We start from the raw sequence: 22,537 nt of genomic DNA on the forward strand, positions 1-22,537 counted from the left end.
AGCCAGCGTGAAAAGGCAAACCTATTTTTCTAAAACAGTTTGCTGATGTTTTTTGAACCTCAGAGAGGTCGAAGGGTCTGGTCCGGGGTTTGGGTGAACCTTTGGGCTGGGTCTCAATTTCCCCAAATTGCTTCATCCTCGGTTTGCACTCTCCCCTTGGCCCAGCACTCCAGGAGGGGTGCACAACCATCTGCCAGCGATTCATGCTCAAAAATTTTCATTAGCCACTGACGTGACTGAGAGCAAACTCTGCCTCTGACTGAGCTAAATCTGTCTTCCACAAAGATTTACTCCATAACAGACTCAGAGCATCTCCACTAGGGGAAATGGCAGCTCATGCTTCCTAGGAACATAGGACTGGAAGGGGACCTCTTGGGGCATCAAGTCCAGTCCCTACAATTGCAGGCTCCCCCATCAGCTAATCTTCAGCGACCTCAGAGCTCCCATTACAAGGAAGAGAACAAGATCATGAAGGGATGAGCAACAAATTACAGGGCAGCAAAAAGACCCCAACATTTTAGCACCAGCCTGTCAGTCACACACCTCGATGGGGGAGCGCTGCTCTGTATTTGGGAATCTGAACCAATGGTGTGCTAGTGAAAATCCATGAAATATCTCTTTACAAATTAGAATGAGAAATCTCCCAGTAAACATGGTCTGTTATTAAAAAACTTATTTGAAGAAAATCCTAATTACTGCCAATACATTCCTAATTACTGCCAACAATTACTGCCACTAGCTTTCCTCCTAGTCCATATTTCTTGTTGAAATTGTTTCCAAATGAACTTGGAGCTGATGGGAAGAGCCGTCTGTCAGGATTCAGACAAACTCAGCCATCCATTATGCTCACAGCCATGCGCATGAGTGGCAGAAACTGGCCCAGAAGCCAGTCGTCTCTCGAGAGTGATCGTTGATTTCTTTCCTAACCCTGCAATGTAAATGCAGAGGGGGGGAGGCCAAAAGCCGAGTTTAAGGGCTCGCAAAGCTGTGCAATGGTAGGGTAGTGTGTGCAGAGCATGGCATGTAATGTTTCCCTCTCTCCTTGTGACTCACACAGCGAACTGTGAGGAGCAGAGACACGCAGGGCATGGACAAGTAATTCCCAGCTTCGGCAGCCAGACCTGTGCTGTCTCCACAAAGAGCAGAGGCGATATGAGTAGTGGGCTGGGCTTGCGGCCTCAATACGCCCCCGAGGTTTCAGACAGGATCATACGTGGGCAGCCAGCCCGTCCTGCTGCTCACGAGTCACAGCTCCACTTCTGCTTGTCGCATGCGAGCTCAATGAGAGCAAGCACAGCTATTGTTGCCAGAGTTGGACTCACCCCCCCGGCTCCAGCGCGGACTTACCCAGAGACAGCCAGCCAAAGGCAGTACAAGGTGGGTTATCAACCAGGCCTGAAAACAGAGGGCGCTTTGAACACCCTCTGCCTCTGACCCTCTCCCACAACATCTGGGCCCAACACTGCCACTGAAATCCCCTTCCTCACCCTCCAGGCAGCAAATCCTCTCACCAGCTTCCTGCCTTTCTGGGTCAGGTACAAGGGCCTTCTCCTTCCCTTTGGAGCACTGCACAGAGTCATCTCCTGCTTCCCTTCCAGACCTAGCTCCCTCCTCTGCCCCTCTCCCCACTGCACCCCACACCCCCACCCTCCCTCTGTGCCTCCCTATGCCTGGAAGAACTGGCGCTCTCCATGGAGCCCCCAGACCTTCCCCCTTCCCGTGCAGTGTGGAATGCACGGCAGAAGTACAGGGGTCTAAACGAGCGGGGGTACCCAGTCAGAAAGTGCAAAGAGGCCTTGTGACTCAGGGGATCAGTCACACGACACAGATAAACACAGTTTGTGAGCTTGGCAAAAAGTGTCCATTGGACAATTTCAAATAAAGAACAATGATAAAAGTCAGAATCAGTTCACCGATCATTTTTGAAAGGGGAGAACCCACGGAATCAGTTACCTCCACACCCAGCTGAGGGTTCTCTGCAGCAACCAGCTTCACAGGAGCCATGCACATCCATGCTGTTTTTTGTTCACCCCCGCCCCCTGTGTCCTTGCCACAAACCCTGCGACTGAGGTTTAGTTTCCATCGTATTGCAATGTGTGGCAGTGCAACCCTCAGTAGCACTGAAGTAATTGAATCTCACCTGCACCCATTTCAGTAGGACGGGGATATTGCAGCATTAAGAACAACAATCAATTTTCTTGCTTATCATGCCCTTCCCATGACCTCTCCTGAAGGGAGAGTTATTCAGAGGGGCTCAGGCTCAGATTTTGCTGTTTCCTCTTCATACTGAAATGTTTCCCATAGATAATTACTTGGGAAAAGCGGAGGAAGGGATTCACCCCACACAGTATATGTCTGATTCCCATGCGCACATACAAAAGCCATAACGTGAAAGCAGTCACCATTAAACCCTGGATCATTTACTCTCCTAGTGAACACTGTGTCATACCCGTCCTGGGTTCAGAAGCACCCCTGGCCTTAGCCTGAGGAGGGAGATAAGTTCCCCTCCCTCCTTGCTGCTGCTCTCTCTACACTCTTCCATGCAGCTGCTTTACATTTCTTTGGGGCTTTCCCCACCCTCTCATGGATATCAAATGTTTGGCAATATTTTTTTACAGCCTCAGTTTCCCCTGCCCCAGTGGGGGGTTGATTCACAGCCCTGCTCAGCTGGGCTTCAGTTTTCCCACTTCCGGGCAGAGTTCTGGTCACAGTCACGCTTAGCACCATCTCTGTTTTTTCTCGTAAGAAAAGACAGTGAAGCAGCCCCCATGTGGCTGTGCAGCTCCACATACTACCCCTCACTACCCGGAAAGCTGGACACACAATGTATCCGTTCTCTATGGAACTTCAAAATCTCTTAGCCAAAGGAAGTGGTTTCTACAGAACAAAAAGAGACCAGTTAATCTATCAGTTTTTGCCTTATGTTTCTACTATGGTAATATTTGAAAACACTGGCATGTTATATGCAGAAAGTGGAAATTTATCCCAAAAAGGCTTTGCTCAACTAGCACTTTCATAGAATCATAGAATATCAGGGTTGGAAGGGACCTCAGGAGGTCATCTAGTCCAACCCCCTGCTCAAAGCAGGACCAATCCCCAACTAAATCATCCCAGCCAGGGCTTTGTCAAGCCTGACCTTAAAAACTTCTAAGGAAGGAGATTCCCCCACCTCCCTAGGTAACACATTCCAGTGTTTCACCACCCTACTAGTGAAAAAGTTTTTCCTAATATCCAACCTAAACCTCCCCCACTGCAACCTGAGACCATTACTCCTTGTTCTGTCATCTGCTACCACTGAGAACAGTCTAGAGCCATCCTCTTTGGAACCCCCTTTCAGGTAGTTGAAAGCAGCTATCAAATCCCCCCTCATTCTTCTCTTCCGCAGACTAAACAATCCCAGTTCCCTCAGCCTCTCCTCATAAGTCATGTGTTCCAGGCCCCTAATCATTTTTGTTGCCCTCCACCGGATGTTTTCCAATTTTTCCACATCCTTCTTGTAGTGTGGGGCCCAAAACTGGACACAGTACTCCAGATGAGGCCTCACCAATGTCGAATAGAGGGGAACAATCACATCCCTCGATCTGCTGGCAATGCCCCTACATATACATCCCAAAATGCCATTGGCCTTCTTGGCAACAAGGGCACACTGTTGACTCATATCCAGCTTCTCGTCCACCGTAACGCCTAGGTCCTTTTCTGCATTCGGTCCCTAGTCTGTAGTGGTGCACGGGATTCTTCCGTTCTAAGTGCAGGACTCTGCACTTGTCCTTGTTGAACCTCATCAGACTTATTTTGGCCCAATCCTCTCATTTGTCTAGGTCGCTCTGTATCCTATCCCTACCCTCCAGCGTATCTACCTCTCCTCCCAGTTTAGTGTCATCTGCAAACTTGCTGAGGGTGCAATCCACACCATCCTCCAGATCATTTATGAAGATATTGAACAAAACCAGCCCCAGGACCAACCCTTGGGGCACTCCACTTGATACCAGCTGCCAGCTAGACACGGAGCCATTGATCACTACCCGTTGAGCCTGACAAGCTAGTCAACTTTCTATCTACCTTATAGTCCATTCATCCAGCCCATACTTCTTTAACTTACTGGCAAGAATACTGTGGGAGACCGCGTCAAAAGCTTTGCTAAAGTCAAGGAACAACATGTCCACTGCTTTCCTCTCATCCACAGAGCCAGTTATCTCGTCATATTTCCACACTAAAAGCAGACTCATTTTCATGAGAATTAGCAAACTGCATCCAAGGTGACATTTCACTATTTCACTATTTCCATGGGAGTAAAACAAAGAAACCCCCCAAATGTCATTCTCGGAACAAAGCATGCCTTCACCTGAGCGAAATATTGCCAATTTTGCTGTAAAATCTCTCCACAGTGTGGGAAAGAGTCATCATCGGAGACAAAACTTCGGCTTTCCCTCTTACAAAACAGGAGAAAACCGTTAAAAAAATTTTTTTGGCCCTTTCTCCCCACAGAGGTAATTTTTCTGCTCTGCAAACTCTGACACTGGTGTAACATGAGCTTCCATTACCAAATGCTGCTGGAATTATACAGAGTATCAGCTACTTCTTCACTCCTGAAGATGGCAGAGAGCAGAGATGATGTTAGGATTCTCTGAGTGCCCTAGCCATTAATCTATTTTGCTTTAAAGTGGAGTATTTCCTGAAATAAGCGTAAAGGTAGCCAGAGTCCTCCCATTTCAAAGCAGCCTCTCACTGTAGTCCCAGAGCTGCTAGACAGCTACTTGTTGAGCACAGGGCAGCAGAGACATGGGAATCCAGGCAGTTATTATGCTATAAAGGGGTCAACATAATGCTTGTATTTTACAAACAGCCTTTGCTGTGACACTGACAACACTGAAAATTATTAAACCTGAAAAACCATTAAAAATTCTCTTTTACTTTTCACTATTCATAACCAAATAAACTCTAACAAAAATGATCATAAATGAAACAGTGGCAGGGAGGGTTTGCACTTCACTCGTGTCTTTCATCAGATCAAATTCGAAGCTGTGCATGTCTCTTGCAAATACACTATGGTAAAAATGGTCAGCACTAGGCCCCATATCCAGGCACTCCCCATCTAATCTATCGATCCATCTATCTAGCAATAATGTAGGTTCTGAGATTCATACAGTTTAAGGCTCTGACGGAAGATTGTGATCATCTAGTCTGACCCCGTAGAATGCAGGCCAGAGAGCCTCCCAGGAGTTCTTTGGGGAAATGCACACTCTTCATTTAAAGATCCAGTGCATTCCTAGGGGAATTGTTCCTGTGGGTGATTACCCGCCCGGTTACAAATGTACACCCTATTTCCAAGTTGAATTTGTCTCGCTTCAGCTTCCAGCCCCTGGATCTTGGTCTGCCTCTGTCTGCTAGAGGAAAGAGCTCTCTGCTTGCAGAGATCCTCTCCCTGGGTGGATGTAGAGCACCCATCTCCGTGGGAGCTGCTTCTAGGGGAGGATGAGGCCCATCATTTGCAATGTGCTTGGGCAGCTTGCAGGACAAAACGTGTCTGTAAGTCTCATCTTACCTATCTAGGAGCTGGAGGAGGTGCCCCCGTGTCCCCAGGAGAACATTGGCATGCTGCCTTGGACAAATCATTGACAGAAATCTTCATGTGGGTTGATTCTGCCCTCCCCCCGCTCACAGAGGCTGCAGTGCACAGGCTCTCTGGGGGGGGATTCAAACTGTGCCCAGGAGGCAGTGGGGTCATGCAGCCCAAATACAGCATGGTGTTGCCAAGCAAAGAAGTCAGCAATGTTATCCAAAGCCATGTTAACACCTAAGTGCCAGCTACTGCCCAGTTGTAGGGTCAAACTCCTGGCACCACAACCCCACAATAATGGAGAGGACTCAAAACTCAATGTTCCTTTGAAGTTATTTCAGCCCAAAGTAGGGGTCAGTCACTCTCCTCAGAGCCAGTCATTCCCAGATCCTGGTCGCTCTTGGGAGCTAATCCTCAGCTCCTCTCTGGCCCCTCACAGCTCCCAGGGCAGACTGGAAAGGACAGTCAGTTTACCCTGGGGGCAAAGGGAGGCAGCGCTGTAGTGACCTGCTCAAGACACCAACCACAGCAAGTCAGAGTCAGAGCCAGGAATAAAACTCGGGAGTTTTGGCCTCCCAGTCCTGTAGTCAGAGCACAAATCGGAACTCTCCCCAGCCGGGGGAGCAGGGGTAGGGGGCAGCTGCCTTTGGCAGACACACAGCCCCATTTACATATTAGCTCTGGAGTTAGGGAAGTGGGAGACATTTCACAGACTGACAGGCCCAGCCTATACTCTGAGCTCACAGGCCGATTTGTCCAGCCAGCAGGATCCTCTAGCCTCTGTCTCACAGTAGCCTGTGTTTCACAGCACAGAGCCCTGGGCAAGAAAGGTTTCACCTTATGCCTTTTTTCCATAGAAGAGACAGTCAGTGCCAATCTAAATACCAGCTACTGCTGTACTGAAACTTTACGGCCAGTCCAGCAGGTTCCCCATTGTGCTGTCTCTGAGCAATAGACATGAGGATCCTGCACCAGACAGCGCTGCATCGACCAGACAACTGCGAACGCTGTCCCAGTGGGGAGCCCCGCTGTTCTAGGGGCGAGGGGCGAGGGGAAGAGGAAGGTGAGTAGCCAACAGGCAGCCCTAGCCTTAGGGGAAGCTGCACCTAGCAGGGAGTCAAGCGGCAGTACTAGGGAAGTACCAAGCCTTTTCCCAGCTGTCTCTGGAAACCTTCTCCACCCAGCAATGCCACAGAAGGGTCATTCCGGATCCAGAGAAACCCTTCAGGAGTGAACCCGGTATAGTGGTGGGTCTATGCTCCTCTCAGCCAGCACTGCTCTCCCCGTGCCCTGCACATCAAGTGCCAACACCTCATTCCACTCAATCCCGTGACAAGAGTCCCATGAATTCAATGGCACCAGGATTTGGCACCATGGGACGATCCCTTAAGCAGCACTTATGTGACAAGGGCCCAGAGCCTCAAAGACATTTAGGCACCCAGCTCCCGTTCATTGCCATGGCACTGAGGTGCCTAAATACCTTAAAGATAAGGACGGAGCTGCCTCTGCTTTTCGTGCAAAGGCATGAAATCACTGTGCAGACACTTCAGCCATCACCACCTCTGAACACTGTACAAGATCCGAGCCTACAAATCTGTACAATTGGCCAGCTTTGCTCTCCTCTGACTGGAGACTTCCAAGGGGCGACTGTGAATATTTCACATATTAGTATTGGTCTGGAGCTTGGACTGAATCAGAAATTACACACTGATTCCACAGTGGAGATCTGTCTGATAGGCTAGTGTCCTCAATACCTTGTGTCCCTAAGGGAGCCCTGATCAGTGACTGAACCTTAATGTGCTCAGCAATGGAACAAATTCATTCTCCAGGAGGGAAGGGTTAATGTCTCCCTTCACAAGAGCAGTGAATGCCAGCAGACGCAGCCTCACCCCCTCCTTGTCTTCCTGTAAGCTCAGAGACTAGCATGGAGGAACCTCTGAAAAGTGTAACTTATCACATCCCTTAGCAAAGCGAAGGCTCTGTTTGTCTTGGCATGGAAGAACCTGTGTCTACACAGCTGGAGAGCTTGTTTTGTCTCCTAGTGCAAGTCTGGACCAAATCAATTCTCCAAAGGCTTTGTAAAAATGTTCTCTGTATTTAAAGAATTTTATATATTACGAGACATCTCCAAAACCCACACACACACAAAACGTGAAGGCAATTGGATTTTTCAGTCTTCCCTGGCACTGGCATATCCAGAAATTGCTTTCTTTACACATTTGCCAGATTCCTCCTAGAACACAGCCCTTATTCTTATAAACATGCAAGCCGTAGAATTTATGCTACCTGCTAAACCAGCAGGGGGGAACCAGCCACCTACGTGCTCTGGGGCCCAATCCTAACCCCACTCCACATATGGAGAACCCATGTAAGTCATTATAGGTTTAGCAGGAGTAGAGAGCTTTCAGGATGGGGCCCCCTGTTGTGTAAGACTGTCTGTCACCATGGCACCTGCCTAAATACTTTATAGTAATTAAAAAGAGTGTTTCAGAGTAGCAGCCGTGTTAGTCTGTATTCGCAAAAAGAAAAGGAGTACTTGTGGCACCTTAGAGACTAACCAATTTATTTGAGCATAAGCTTTCTTGAGCTACAGCTCACTTCATCGGATGCATTCCAAAAAGAGTGTGTGTGTGTGTACACTGCCTTACCAATCTTTGCTTCTGTAACAAAGTACAATGGAGGGGAATGGAGCAATGTGTGCCCCTCTGTAAAGGTGTATGAAGGCTGTTAAAAGAACTTAAACTTCTTTGCACCCAGTAAAAGGGAAGCTCAAACCACCGCGGAGGCCTTTGATGGGGCACCTGCTCCATGGTGCTCAGCAAATAATTTTGCAGCCCATGGAACACTGCACAACTATTTTGAGCTCTGTGTATTTTGGCTGGCTGCTGTTCAAGCAGGACTGCCTGCCTGCCTGGGCTACCGGAAACCAATGTTATTCCTATCTCACCCTCTACATCAGATTGCCAAGAATTCAGAACTTGGAAAAGCCATTAGAGACAGGAACCAGCCAATCCCGGAGCAGGGAGCTAGATGGTTCACTCCCAGTCTCAGAAAAGTCGGCTGGGTGGGGGGAAAGTTTCCAGAGACCTTTGATGTGAATCCTTTGAGTTTGCACATCCGCTCTGGGGAGCGTTTCGGTTTCACTTCTGTTCTGTGCAGCGCTGACCCTCGCCAAACATCCCCTCAGCAAAAAGTGTCCTTGGGCGTTCCTCTAAGCCAAAGGGACGGGAGGAAATTCCAGCTCTCCTAGCAGAACCTCATTCATTTCCACTTTGCTCAGACACAAAGCCTGTCCAGCTTCTCAGCACATCCTGGCTGCGGAAGCTTGAGCGAAGCCCCCGGCCGCTGTGTGCCACAGTCTCAGCTGCTGTAAACCAGTGGAGCACCATTGACCTCAGTGAGCGGCCAGATCACAGAATCATAGAATCACAGAACATCCGGGTCGGAAGGGACCTCAGTAGGTCATCTAGTCCAACCCCCTGCTCCAAGCAGGACCAACCCCAACTAAATCATCCCAGCCAGGGCTTTGTCAAGCCTGACCTTAAAAACCTCCAAGGAAGGCGATTCCACCACCTCCCTAGGGAACCCATTCCAGTGCTTCACCACCCTCCGAGTGAAATAGTTTCCTAATATCCAACCGAGACCTCCCCCACTGCAACCTGAGACCATTGCTCCTTGTTCTGTCATCTGCCACCACTGAGATCCACAGCACCTGAGGCGCTGGCCCAGGAGTTCATTATTTTTACAAACTATTCTAGAGGCCGAGCTGGCCACAGTTTTACACTGGAGCGTTTCTCAGCAGGAAATTGGCTTTTTGACTAAAATCAACTGATTTCGTAGAAAATTTTCATTTTGGTCAAACTTTTCTAGTTTTTAGCTGAAAAATCATAAATGGAAATCCCAACATTTTTTGTAAATATTTTGAGATACTAGTAAAAAATGTCAGTTGTCAAAATTTTCTTATTTCAGTTTTTTTGGTTCAAAAAATTGCAAATCAGTTTTTGAGTTCAGGTTTTTGTCAAATTGCCTCTCTCGCCCCTCAAAAAAACTGTAGTGAGAGAAGGAGAGAAAAAATCTTCCTCGTCGAGTGCATAGGATGGACAGTGCTCGGGGAATAAACTAGGGCTAGGGGGTGACGAAAACTGTAAGTCTGTAGGACCCCTGCCTCATTTGCTGCAGAAGCTGTAAAGTGAGCTGTGAATGCGGCGGGGGTTGCAGGAAGAGAAAGGATGGTCTCTGGTTAAGGAAGTTGAATGCCACTCTAGAGAACTGGATTCTATCCCTACCTCTGCCACAAAGTTCCTATGCAATGCTGGGCAAGACACTTTTCACATGTGACTGCTAACTGTGTGTTCTTCATCTTATGGGGGCTCAAACTAAGGTGTAATTATAGCACAGGTAGGCATAGCCATGCTAGCATTAATCTAGCTAGCATGGGTAACAACTGTAGTGAAGAGATGGTGGCATGGACATCATATTGAACATATACCCAGGGTCCGCAGCGGGTGTGTACTGAGGTGGTTAACCTGAGCTGAAGCCCATGCCACCATGTCTTCATTACTATTATGACCTGCTCTAGCAAGGGTGTGCTCCAACAACTACACCTTAATTCCCAATGTAGATGTACCCTAAGACACCTGGGGTCAGATCTGCAGAAGTGCTGAGCACACAAAACAACACAGTGGGAGCTGTGGTTTGAACGTACAAAGTGCTATAAAAATGCTAAGTACTCCAGAAAATCAAACCCTATATGCCTTACATTGGACACCCAAAATTAGTGGGTACAGTGGTCTGTATGCCTCAGTGTCCCTCTCTAAAGATAATACCACCTCCACATCTCACAGTGGTATGGGGAAAATAAATTCATTAACATTTGTAAAGTACTCACTTATTACTGTGATGAGCACCATGAAAGCACCCAGGAGGAAAACTAAGGTTACCTTGCTTGTAACGGGAATTCTTCAAGATGAATTCAGTATATTCGCAAAAAGAAAAGGAGTCCTTGTGGCACCTTAGAGACTAAGAAATTTATTTGAGCATGAGCTTTCGTGAGCTACAGCTCACTTCATCGGATGCATACTGTGGAAAGTGTAGAAGATCTTTTATACACACAAAGTATAAAAGATCTTCTACACTTTCCACAGTATGCATCCGATGAAGTGAGCTGTAGCTCACGAAAGCTTATGCTCAAATAAATTGGTTAGTCTCTAAGGTGCCACAAGGACTCCTTTTCTTTTTGCGAATACAGAATAACACGGCTGTTACTCTGAAACCATTCAGTATATTGACACTCTTGGGATGCGCTGACCCATTGCAGCTAGCATGGTGGAAGCGCCTCACCCCTCGCATCCTGTCACTAGTGCTCACGCGAGTCAGGCAGCATGACTATAGGAGTACCTTCCAAATGCTCACGTGGACTGCCAAGTACTGATACAATTAGGATTGTGTGTAAAGTTGGGAAGGTGCACGGGGAATGGGAATATGCAGAGTGCATCTCAAAGAACTCTGGTTACGAGTCAGTAACCTCCATTTCTTCTTCAGGTGCCCTTTGCAGATGCCCACTCTTAGGACAGCTTGGTGAGCAGTACCTCAGCAAGGATGGACAGAGCCCTAACTGAATGGTGGCTGAAGTACCACCCTGCCAAAATGAGCATTGGGCCAGGATTCTAAATCTAGTGCACAGTGAGAGGTCAAATGTGAATTGTTCTCCATGTAGTGACCTTGCAAGCCTCGGAAAGGGGAATGTGCTTGAAAACTGCTATAGTTACAGCCATTTCCATTGTATTATGAGCTCTAAGAGGAGCTGGAGGGGAAAGCAAAGCTGCCCTATAACATTCCTCCACACAAAATTTGACCCCTCAAGATAATGATTGAGCTGAAATGGTCCTACACATCGAAGAACTGGTATAAGAGAGAAACAACTTAGGAGAAGATCTGAAGTCCTTAATTCTATCCAGGTGATATGAGAGAAATCATTTTGTGTCTAAAGAATGTAATCCAATGTCTTCTCCCTGGCTTATATGGGTTTTGGGGGAAAATACTGGTGAGTTTATGATAGATTTACATGGAAATCGGAACCAATGTTTGGAATGAATTTAGGATGTGGCCTAAGGACTGCCTTGTCCTTTTGAAACATAGTATGGGGGGGATCTGCCATTACTACATGCAGCCCTTTAATGCTTCTAGCGGATGTGAGTGCAGCTGAAAAGCTGTTTTTATCAAAAGGTGAAACAAAGCAATCTTGGAATGGCTCAAAAGGGGAAGACATCAGTTGAGTCAGTACTAAATTCCAATTCCACGAGGGGACAGCGATTCTGGTGGGTGAATAAAGGTTCAGTAGACCATTCACAAATCTCTTCACCATGTCATGTGAGAAAATGGGTTTGTCCCTAATATATGCATGTACCAATGAAATAGCCACTAAATGAACTCTAACAGGTGATAAGAATAGTCCCTCTGTTTTTAAGTGTAACAGATATTCTAAGACCATATGAATGGGGGGATCTATATTTCTATTTTCTGCCATATAGTGAATCTTTTCCATTTGGAGACATAACACCTTCTAGTAAAGGGTTTCCTAGCATTAATAACAATTTGTTGAACCTCAGTGGAGGTTCTATTTCCGTCAGAGTCCTAGCAGTTAGGTGTAGAGGTTTGAGGTCTGGGTGGAACACTGTCCCCTGTTGCAGCGATAATAGTGGTGGATAATAGGTCAGTTACCATTGTTGTCTCAGCCACCCCAGAGCATTAAGATCATCCTGGCAAAATCCTGCTTTGCTTTGGTTAAAACTTTGGGAATTAAAGGGAATGGGGGAAATGCACACATGAGATCCATTCCCCAGTTTAGAGAAATGCGTCTGTCAGAGATTGACTGTCTGTCCTTGCTCATGAGCAGAAAAGAGGGCAGTCTGCACTGAGTCTGGTGGCAAACAGGTCTAGAGATGGGAATCCCCAATGTCTGAAGATAATAACCTCAATTGATGAATTCTCTAGAGATATTATGAATAGATACTGAGGCAATCTGCTAACTCGAGTTCTCTGCAACATGTAAAGAAATGGGGTAAAAATTGTAATGTATGCACCAATACCATAGCTCCATCATTTCATTGCATAGGTGGGTTGAATGAGTCCCTTCTTGTTTGTTCACATAATAAACTGCATTCATGTTGTTCATGGCAATCTGGATAGCTGGTTTGCATATCTGTGGGAGAAATGCTCTGAGAGCCAAACAGATTGCCCGCAGCTCCCATATATTTATGTCTAACCAGAATTCTTTGAGACCCCAAAGACCCTTTACTACCTGAGAGTGAAGATGTGCACCTCTGCCTATCTTGGCTGCATCCATGGTTACTATTAACTTTGGATGAGGTGGGTTGGATAATACTCCATTGAGCACTCTCTGCGGATGTAGCCACCATGTTCGAGAATGAAGAGTTTCATGTGGTACTGTAATTCTCTTCAGCCTACTGTCTGGACTAGGACTGAAATTCTTCAGAATCCAATGCTGAAGTGACCTCCTTCTGAGACCGGCACGGCGGTTACATGTGTCATCCATACCAGGAGTCCCAGTAGCTTCAGAAAAAACCCTGTCATTTGAGCCAGCTGTATTGTCAGTTAATGTATCGAATTGGTTATTTTCAAAAGCCTCTCTCCCGAAGAAAGGCCCTTCCTTTAACAGAACTGAAGATTGTCCCTAAGAAGGGACTCTTGAGATGAAGTGAGAAGTGACTTCTTCTTGTTTATGATGAGACCCAGGGTTCTGAATAGACAACGAGTGTTCTGAATGGCTGCCTCTTACTCTTCTTTGTGTTAGCCTGTCAGCAACCAATTGGCCAAATACGGGAAGACAGAAATGTCTTGCATTCTTGGCTGCATCGCTACTGCAACTCAACATTTGTTAAATACGCTGGGTGCAGTGGAGAGACCGAAAAGTAAGTTTCTGTTTTGAAAGTGGTGTAAACCAGGGACAACACATAAGTACTTTTGGTGAGATGGTCTTACGGTAATACGGAAATATGCCTCTTTGAGGTCAAGAGCAGTAAGTCAATCTAGAGTAGACAAGGAGTGAATGATTAGACCCAGGGAAGGAATCCTGAACTGAAGCTTCCTGATATATTTGTTTAGATCCCAGAGATCTAAAATTGCTCTGAAGTCTCTGTTCTTTTGGGGGATTAGGGCATGTCTACACTTAAAATGCTGCATCAGCGCAGCAGCACCGCTCTCCCCTGCAGTCAGTTTATAGCATCTTTCTTAAAGCTCTAGAGCTGCACTGATGCAGCTGTACCACTGTAGAACTTTAATGAAGACGCTTTAAGCAGGGTGAGAGCTCTCCTGTCCGCTCCCCGAGAGGTGGGAGCTATGTGGGTGAGGGAAGGTTTCCCGCCGACCTAGCGCTGTCTACATGGGGGGTCAGGTCAGTATAAGTACGTCACTCAGGAGTGTGGACGTAGTTATACCAATATAGATCGGTAGTGTAGACCAGACCTTAGAAAGTAATGGGAGTAGAACCCTTTGTTTCTGGAAATCAAGGGAACTCGTTCTATAGCTCCCATGTTCAGAAGAACTTGTACCTCTATCCATAATAGTCTCTCCTGGGAGAGGTTCCTGGAGAGGGAGGGGGTGGGAGGTTGTATGCATAGGTGCTGAACAATATTTTCTTTTGCGGGGGAGGGGGCTGAAAGCAATTGAACCAAACTGTAAACGCTGTATGTGATAGAAACCACTTGAAGCCAGGGGGTGCTCCTGCACCCCCAGCACTCCTAGTTCCAGCACCTATGGTTGTATGGAGGGAGCGATCTGGATTGGATGGTATAACCTTCTTTTATCAGATACAAAACCCATCTGTCTGAAGTGATAGTTGTCCAAGCATTGTAAAATTGGGCCAGCTGGTCTCCAAACTGATTTACTAAAATTGGTTTGAGGTTCTTGACTAACATGTCAAGCCTGAGGCCTGACATGTGGTAAAGTAAATGTGGCTGAAGGATTCTGTGTACACATCTGAGGTTTGAAGGGTTTCTTCCTGTTACATGTCTGTGAATATGCTTGTTGCTGCTGCTGATGATGATGTTATGGTTCCTCTGATAAGAGGCAGATGAAAAAGGTGGTATGTATTGCCTGCGATATCTGAACACCAGAGTAGAAGATCATCTTCTGAAAGGTGGCATGAGTCCTAGAGGACTAGCTGTAGACAGAGTCTCCTTCAGTTTACCCAGCGTGTGATCAGTCTTTACAATAAATAAGCCACCTCCTTCGAAAGGTAAATCTTCTATTTTGGCCCTGGTATCCAGTGGGAGAGAAGATGAACATAACCAAGCATGTCTATGAAGAGATATTGCCATTGTCAGTGATCTACAGGCAATATCAGACACATCGAACAATGCCCTAAGGGCATGTGTGGCTACATTTTGGTATTCATTAATCATGGTTGATGTTAACTTCCTTTGATCCTTTGGTAGATGTTTGGTGAATAGAGTCATCTTCTCCCATAATGGAAATTGATATCTAACCATCACCACTTGGTAGTTGGATATACACATATTTAAGGATGCAGAAGAAAATTATTTTCTACCCAAATAATCTAATTGTCTTCCTTCTTTATCCATTCGGTAGAAAATCTTGATTTTTGAAGAGTAGCTGCTATGACCAAGGAGTTTGGTTGAGAATGTACATGAAAACAAGAGAGCCCCTCCTGTGGGATTTGATACAATTTATCAGCCTTTTTGGAAACTGGTTGGCATGAAGATGGCTTGGATCAAAGGGTCTATGCTATTTGCCATAACAATTCTAATGTGGGCAAGGAGACTTTAGGTTTCATTGTCAACCCTAAGATATCAAATACCAGATGTGAAGTCTCCTTTAAAGTTACTGATGGTAAATTCAGGGTTGATGCCATCCTATCCATCTATTTGTGGAACTGAATTGCATCCTCAGTGGGAAACAAGGCTCTTGGTACTCCCTCATTCTCATCAGGAGATGAACTGCTCTGCACCTCTCCTAAGTCATAAGGAAACATCCTGGGAAGTCCCTCTTGATATTCCTCTTCTGAGGTTACTTGCTCTTCTGCAGCAGAGGAACACTGCAATGGTCTTGGATGTGCTGCTCACAGATCTGGACATCTCTTTTCTGTTGAATGCGGTGTTCCGGCCCTGAAGAGACCAGTCTTCCAGCATGCAAAGAAAAATGAGGAATTGGCCAATATGGCCATAGCATTCACAGAGGAACAGGGTAGTCCTGCCAGCTTTTTCAGGATCATAGTCTACGAAGACTATCCAGGGAGTTTGGGCTCTCTCCTTATCAGAACAATTTTTCAGTGAAAAGAAGGTCCAGTCAATACCTGTTCTGGATCTGGTTCTAGCTCTCAACTCAGATCCGATCCTGGCTCCAACACTGAAGCCATTGATGAAACCTATGAAGTAAGAACTCTAAAAAGAGAGGGCAGGGAAATGATCTTCCCTGGTGACCCTGCAAAGCTCTTGTCACAGATCTGGATGACTCTCTGGATCCAGCAGTAGACAGAGCTGACTCCAGTCTCCTGCTTTTACTGCCTGATCCTTTTGAGCTCTCAGATCCTGTAGGCTTTGCAGCTAGCCCATCCTTTTACAGAAGGACCTGCCATCTATTTTGTCTGTGGATGTTGTGACAGACCCAGAGCAGTGGGGTACAGGAGTCTGGCAGAAGGCAAATATACTGGCCACTCGATGAACAGTTTTCTGTTCCCCGAGTGACCAGAGCAGGGGCTGCACTAGAGCAATCAAGAACCTGCTAGAACCAATTAAGACAGGCAAGCTAATTAAGACACCTGGAGCCAATTAAGAACATACTAGAATCAATTATGGCAAGCAGACTAATCAGGACACCTGGTTTAAAAAGGACCTCCCATCAGTTAGGGGAGGGTGAGCAAGGAGTGAAAAGGCGTGCTGCTGGAGGACTGAGTACAAGCGGGATCAGCCTTCAGGAGGAAGATCCTGCAGTGAGGGTAAAGAAGGTGTTGGGAGGAGGCCATGGGGAAGTAGCCCAGGGAGTTGTAGCTGTCACACAGCTATTACAAGAGACACTGTAGATAGTTGCAATCCGCAGGGCCCTGGGCTGGAACCTGGAGTAGAGGGCAGGCCCGGGTTCCCCCCATCCCCCTCAACTCCCTATTTGAGACAAGAGGAGGTGACCTGGACTGTGGGTCCCATCAGAGGGGAAGGTCCCTGGCCTATCCCCCGACCCACTAGGTGGGTCAGCAAAGACTGCAGGGATTGTTCTCCTCCCTTTCTCCATGCTGGCCAGTGATGAGGTTAGCTGATGAACGGCAGGTTTGGAAGCTGTGTTTTTTCACCTTGATGTCCGTCATAGTCGGTAAGTAAACTGTTTGTTTTACTGTTATCTATTTCTAATCTATCTTTTAACAACTGTAATCTATACTAGCTATACTAGCTAACTACTAAAATACAACTAATTACTAACCTACATGTATTATTTGTATTATTATTATTTTATATTTGTATTTTTATTAATTTTTGTTAGGCTACAGGACTAGCGACAGAGACAAATGGACAGAAAGGGATTCATGGCCTAATGCTGCAGTGGTTGGAAGGAATTGAGATGGCAGCCGTGCCAGTGCCCTCTGACCGTGTGCTGGGGACAGGAGGCGAGGGGTCAGGCATTTCTAACAGGTGCTGCAACTAGAAGGTTCTACCATCCTACCTCGGTGCAACCCAAGAGGGGAATGTGCAGAGGACACTCCGAGAAGAATTGATATTTCTGTATTAATTGACAGATGAGGTTAGAAATACTGAGTAGCTACCTACTGTCCATCCTGTGCACTGAATGAGGCAGGAATCCTATGGAAAAAATAGCATGTGATCACATAATTAAAGACTCTATCATAACGCACACACACAATGGGGGCCAAATGAGTACTGCATGGGCAAACGTAACGTGGCATTTCCTAACTTAACTTCCAAGGGCTTGAAGTTGAAACGTTTATGTTCTTTTTTGTAGTAACATCAGTGATAGTAATATAATAAACTGCTCCTTACCCCTCTCACACTGTGGGCCAGTGAACCCGTAGACACAAGCACAGCGGTTTGGTCCAATGCACCGACCTCCGTTCTGGCAGCCATTTTCACAGACAGCTATTCAGAAATAGAAAGATGGGTGAGATTACACTAGACAGTGGTCAAACGAAGTACAGCCAGAAATTCTGCTCTAATGGAACAACCCATGATGAGAGATGCACGGCTGCTGCAGAATTTGGAGCATCCCATGTTTTATGTTATATATTATTTGCAGTTCAGGGATCTTCCCCACATACAGATCCAAAACAGAAAGGTAGGTTATTTTTTCTTCCTGCTTATAAAGAAATCAATTATAAGTGGACTGGAAACCAACAGCTCAGTCAACAGAGAGGTTTTGCTGGGTGCTAGACTCTCAGTTAACACACCTTAGCTCTGTGATCCAATAATGAAGGAGTACAAAATTAAAAACTGTGAAAAGGGAAAACTTGTGCTAGACATGCTCAAATCTGAGCAAAATGGTGCATGTCAGAAATCAAGTGAGGGAGAAAAGTGATTATTAGGGATGTTGATTAATCGCAGTCAACTCACACAATTAACTCAAAAAAATTAATTGTGATTAATCGCAGTTTAATCACGCTGTTAAACAATAGAATACCAATTGAAATGTATTAAATATTTTTGGATGTTTTTCTACATTTTCAAATATATTGATTTCAATTACAACACAGAATACAAAGTGTACAGTGCTCACTTTATATTGCACGGTAAAAATGATAAATAAAAGAAATAGTATTTTTAAATTCACCTCATACAATACCATAATGCAATCTCTTTATTGTGAAAGTGCAACTTACAAATGTAGATTTTTTTTTGGTTACGTAACTGCACTCAAAAACAAAACAATGTAAAACTTTAGAGCCTACAAGTCCACTCAGTCCTACTTCTTCAGCCAATCACTGAGAGAAACAAGCTTGTTTACATTTACGGGAGATAATTCTGCCCACTTCTTATTCAAAATGTCACCAGCAAGTGAGAACAGGTGTTCACATGGGACTTTTGTAGCCAGCATTGTGAGGTATTTACATGCCAGATATACTAAACATTCGTATGCCCCTTCATGCTTCGGCCACCATTCCAGAGGACATGCTTCCATGCTGATGACACTCGTTAAAAAAATAGGTTAACTAAATTTGTGACTGAACTACTTGCGGGAGACTAGTATGTCTCCTGCTCTGTTTTACCCACATTCTGCCATATATTTCATGTTATACCAGATTCAGATGATGACCCAGCACATGTTGTTTGTTTTAAGAACACTTTCATAGCAGATTTGACAAAACGCAAAGAAGGTACCAATGTGAGATTTCTAAAGATAGCTACAGCATTCAACCCAAGGTTTAAGAATCTGAAGTGCCTTCCAAAATCTGAGTGGGATGAGATGTGGCGCATGCTTTCAGAAGTCTTAAAAGAGCAACACTCCAATGCGGAAACCACAGAACTTGAACCACCAAAAAAGAAAATGAACCTTCTGCTGGTGGCATCTCACTCAGATGACGAAAGTGAACATGCGTTGGTCTGCACTACTCTGGATCACTATCGAGCAGAACCGTCATCAGCATGGATGCATGTCCCCTAGAATGGTGGTTGAAGCATGAAGGGATGTGTGAATCTATCGCATCTGGCATGTAAATATCTTGCAACGCCGGCTACAACAGTGCCATGTGAACACCTGTTCTCACTTTCAGGTGGCATTTTGAACAAGAAGCGGGCAGCATTATCTCCTGCAAATGTCAACAAACTTGTTTGTCTGAGTGACTAGCTGAACAAAAAGTAGGACTGAGTGGACTTGTAGGCTCTAAAGTTTTACATTGTTTTATTTTTGAATACAGTTATTTTTTGTACATAATTCTGCATTTATAAGTTCAACTTTCATGATAAAGAGATTGTATTACAGTATTTTTATGAAGTGAATTGAAAAATACTATTTCTTTTGTTTTTATAGCACAAATATTTGCAATCAAAAATAAATATGAAGTGAGCACTGTACACTTTGTATTCTGTGTTGTAATTGAAATCAATATATTTGAAAATGTAGAAAACATCAAAAAATATTCAAATAAATTGTATTCTATTATTGTTTAACAGTGCGATTATTTGCACGATTAATTTTTTTAATCACTTGACAACCATAGGAAGACCAGGGATCTTTCTCACACACCTGCAGTGAAGAACCAGGGACAAGCCTGACTGGAACTCAGTGACACTAGCAGCAAGTTGATGTAATGATCTGTCACATTAAAAGAGCGGCTAACTACCTGACTGGAAAATCGTGAATCCCAAGGAAAAACAGTGGGCAAAACCTGCCGTAATGGGATTTGTGCCTTTAGAACAGCAGCGATTTTACAAGGCAATGTTGGGAGGTTCACAACATGATTATAAAGAAAAACAATTTTCTGAGCTACCACTTGACAGCAGGTGAAAAGAGCCAAATAGTCAGCGCTGTCTGCCTCCCTACCAGAGTGAAACAACCACCGTTTGACTGCTTTCAAAAATGGCGACCTTCGGGTGGGAGGTGAACTCTGCAGATGCACCTCTGAACTCTGGGTCTGCACTGACCAAGGACAGCGAGTGAGGTGCAGAGAAGGGACAAGCACGTTAAAGGAACTTTTGGTTGCTGGACTGAAGAACCTGAGGGAAAAGGACACTGCCCAACTTACTTGGGGGTTGGGTCTGTTGCTCGTGGTTTACGTTTATGAACCCTGTTTGCGGCGTTTTCCCAAATTAATGCCGAGTTACTTCCCTCCTTTTACTAAAAGTGTGTGTGTGTGGCGGGGGAGGGGACTGGGGGGGGTGTTTCTACACTCAGACTGTGCTTGTGAGAGGGGCCAAGGGCTTGGTGTGTAATTGTCCCAGGTCACTGGGTGGGGGCTCGAGACGGTTTTGTGTTGTATTGTTGAAGAGGAACCCCATAGATACTGAACCTGGCCCTTGTGGCTGCCAACTTGGACTAGCAGAAGGGTTATAGTTGGTTTGACATGATTTATTCTTGACAAATCCATGCTGTTACTTTTCACTTTATTATCTTCTAGGTCTTTGAAAATGGATTGCTTAATTGTTTGCTCCATTATCTTTCCAGCTGATTGGTCTGTAATTCCCCGGGTTGTCTTTATTTCCCTTTTCATAGATTGGCACACTATTTGCCCTTTTCCAGTCCTCTGGAATCTCTCCCGTCTTCCATGACTTTTCAAAGATAATTGCTAATGGCTCAGATATCTCAGATAGCTCCTTGAGTATTCTAGCATGTGTTTCATCAGACCCTGGTGACTTGAAGTCATCTAACTTGTCTAAGTAATTTTTAACTTGTTCTTTCCCTATTTTAACCTCTCATCCTACCTCATTTTCACTGGCCTTCACTGTGTTAGACGTCCAATCACTACTAACCTTTTTGGTGAAAACTGAAACAAAAAACTCATTTAGCACTTCTGACATTTCCATATTTTTTGTTATTGTTCCCCTCCGCCCGCCCATTGAACAACAGGCCTACCCTGTCCTTGGTCTTCCTCTTGCTTCTAATATATTTGTAGAATGTTTTTCTTGTTACTGTTTATGTCTCTAGCTAATTTAACCTCATTTTGTGCTTTGGCCTTTCTAATTTTGTCCCTACATACTTGTGTTATTTGTTTATAAATTATGTGTTTGTAATTTGACCTAGTTTCCACTTTTCGTAGGACTCTCGTTTGAGTTTCAGATCATTGGTTAAGCCAGGGTGGTCTCTTGCCAAACTTTCCATCTCTCCTACTCAGTGGGATAGTCTGCTCTTGTGCCCTTAATAATGTCTCTTTGGAAAACTGCCAACTCTCCTGAAGAGTTTAAGGCCAGAAGAGACCACCAGATCATCCTGTCTGGCCTCCTGTATATCAGAGACCACCAACCCCACCCCGCCCCCACACACTGAAGCCAACAAGTGAAATAAGACCAAGATGTTACAGCCCACAGCAGACTAGACCGTTATGTGCCACAGGCAGAGACTAGGAGGGAGCGAATGCACCAAAGAGTGGGTGATTCCACCAGAGGCAGGGAAATAACACCTAACTCTGCCTGCCACTTGGGGGCAGAACTTGACCAAGGGCATATAACAGGCCACTGTGTCCTAGCAATAAGAAAGTAGATGGGTGGAAACCAATCTGACTCACCTGTATGTTAGTACTGGTGAAACAGATATTAGAGTTATAAGAATGTGTTCAGTGTTTAGACTTTAAGAAATGCTTATAGGATGCTGCATGTATTGATTTTACCTATATCTGCACCCCATGTTAAAAGGTAACATTTAAGCGTTTGCTCTGTAACAATAAAAATGTTAGCTAAGAACTGTAAACCCCCCAGTCAGGAGAGAAGTATTACCAACTGTGAAATGCTAGTTTACCACACAAGGTGTCATCTCCTGCCCAACAAAAGAAGGACACCAGGCAAGCTATTGTGGAACATCAGAGGATAAAAGACTTTGTTGGTTGCTTCCCCCACACCAATGAAGAGGAGAGTTGCACAAGCCCTTGTTCCATCACAGCTTGAACATGTGACAAGGACACAAAAATCCCTGTCAAGGAAGAATTGTTATCACTGTGCTGCTTGGAATTCAGAGAGGGCAATATTTCTAAGCATAAGCAAGGGATCCCCAAGCTGCTTGGCTTGGGTTAGCCTTAAAGGACATATAGTGCTTGCATATTATAGCAGTGTCTATAACTTTTGGAAGCTAAGACTGAATCTCATTTGTGTGTGTTTGCCTGTTTTAACCTTGTAAATAACTCTCATTTATTTTTCTTAGTTAATAAATCTTTCATTAGTGTTATAGGATTGGCTACAGGAGTTGTCTTTGGTCTGAGACCTGGGGCAAGTGACTGCTCCTTTGGGACTGGGAGTAACTTGAATATTCTTGTGATTTTTGGTGTACGGGACCATCTATCACAAAGTGAAGCTT

General features: G+C 45.2%; 1 protein-coding gene across 1 annotated transcript in view; it reads right to left on the reverse strand.

Moving 5' to 3' along the window:
* FBN3 (fibrillin 3) overlaps positions 1-22,537 on the reverse strand; it is a 293,987-nt gene that overhangs the window by 196,994 nt on the left and 74,456 nt on the right. The window contains exon 6 of the mRNA XM_074939600.1: positions 17,584-17,679. Coding sequence (XP_074795701.1) covers positions 17,584-17,679 — 96 coding nt within the window. The remainder of the gene's footprint in view (positions 1-17,583; positions 17,680-22,537) is intronic.

Source organism: Natator depressus, chromosome 25 (assembly GCF_965152275.1).
Source record: "Natator depressus isolate rNatDep1 chromosome 25, rNatDep2.hap1, whole genome shotgun sequence".
Taxonomy (NCBI): domain Eukaryota; kingdom Metazoa; phylum Chordata; order Testudines; family Cheloniidae; genus Natator; species Natator depressus.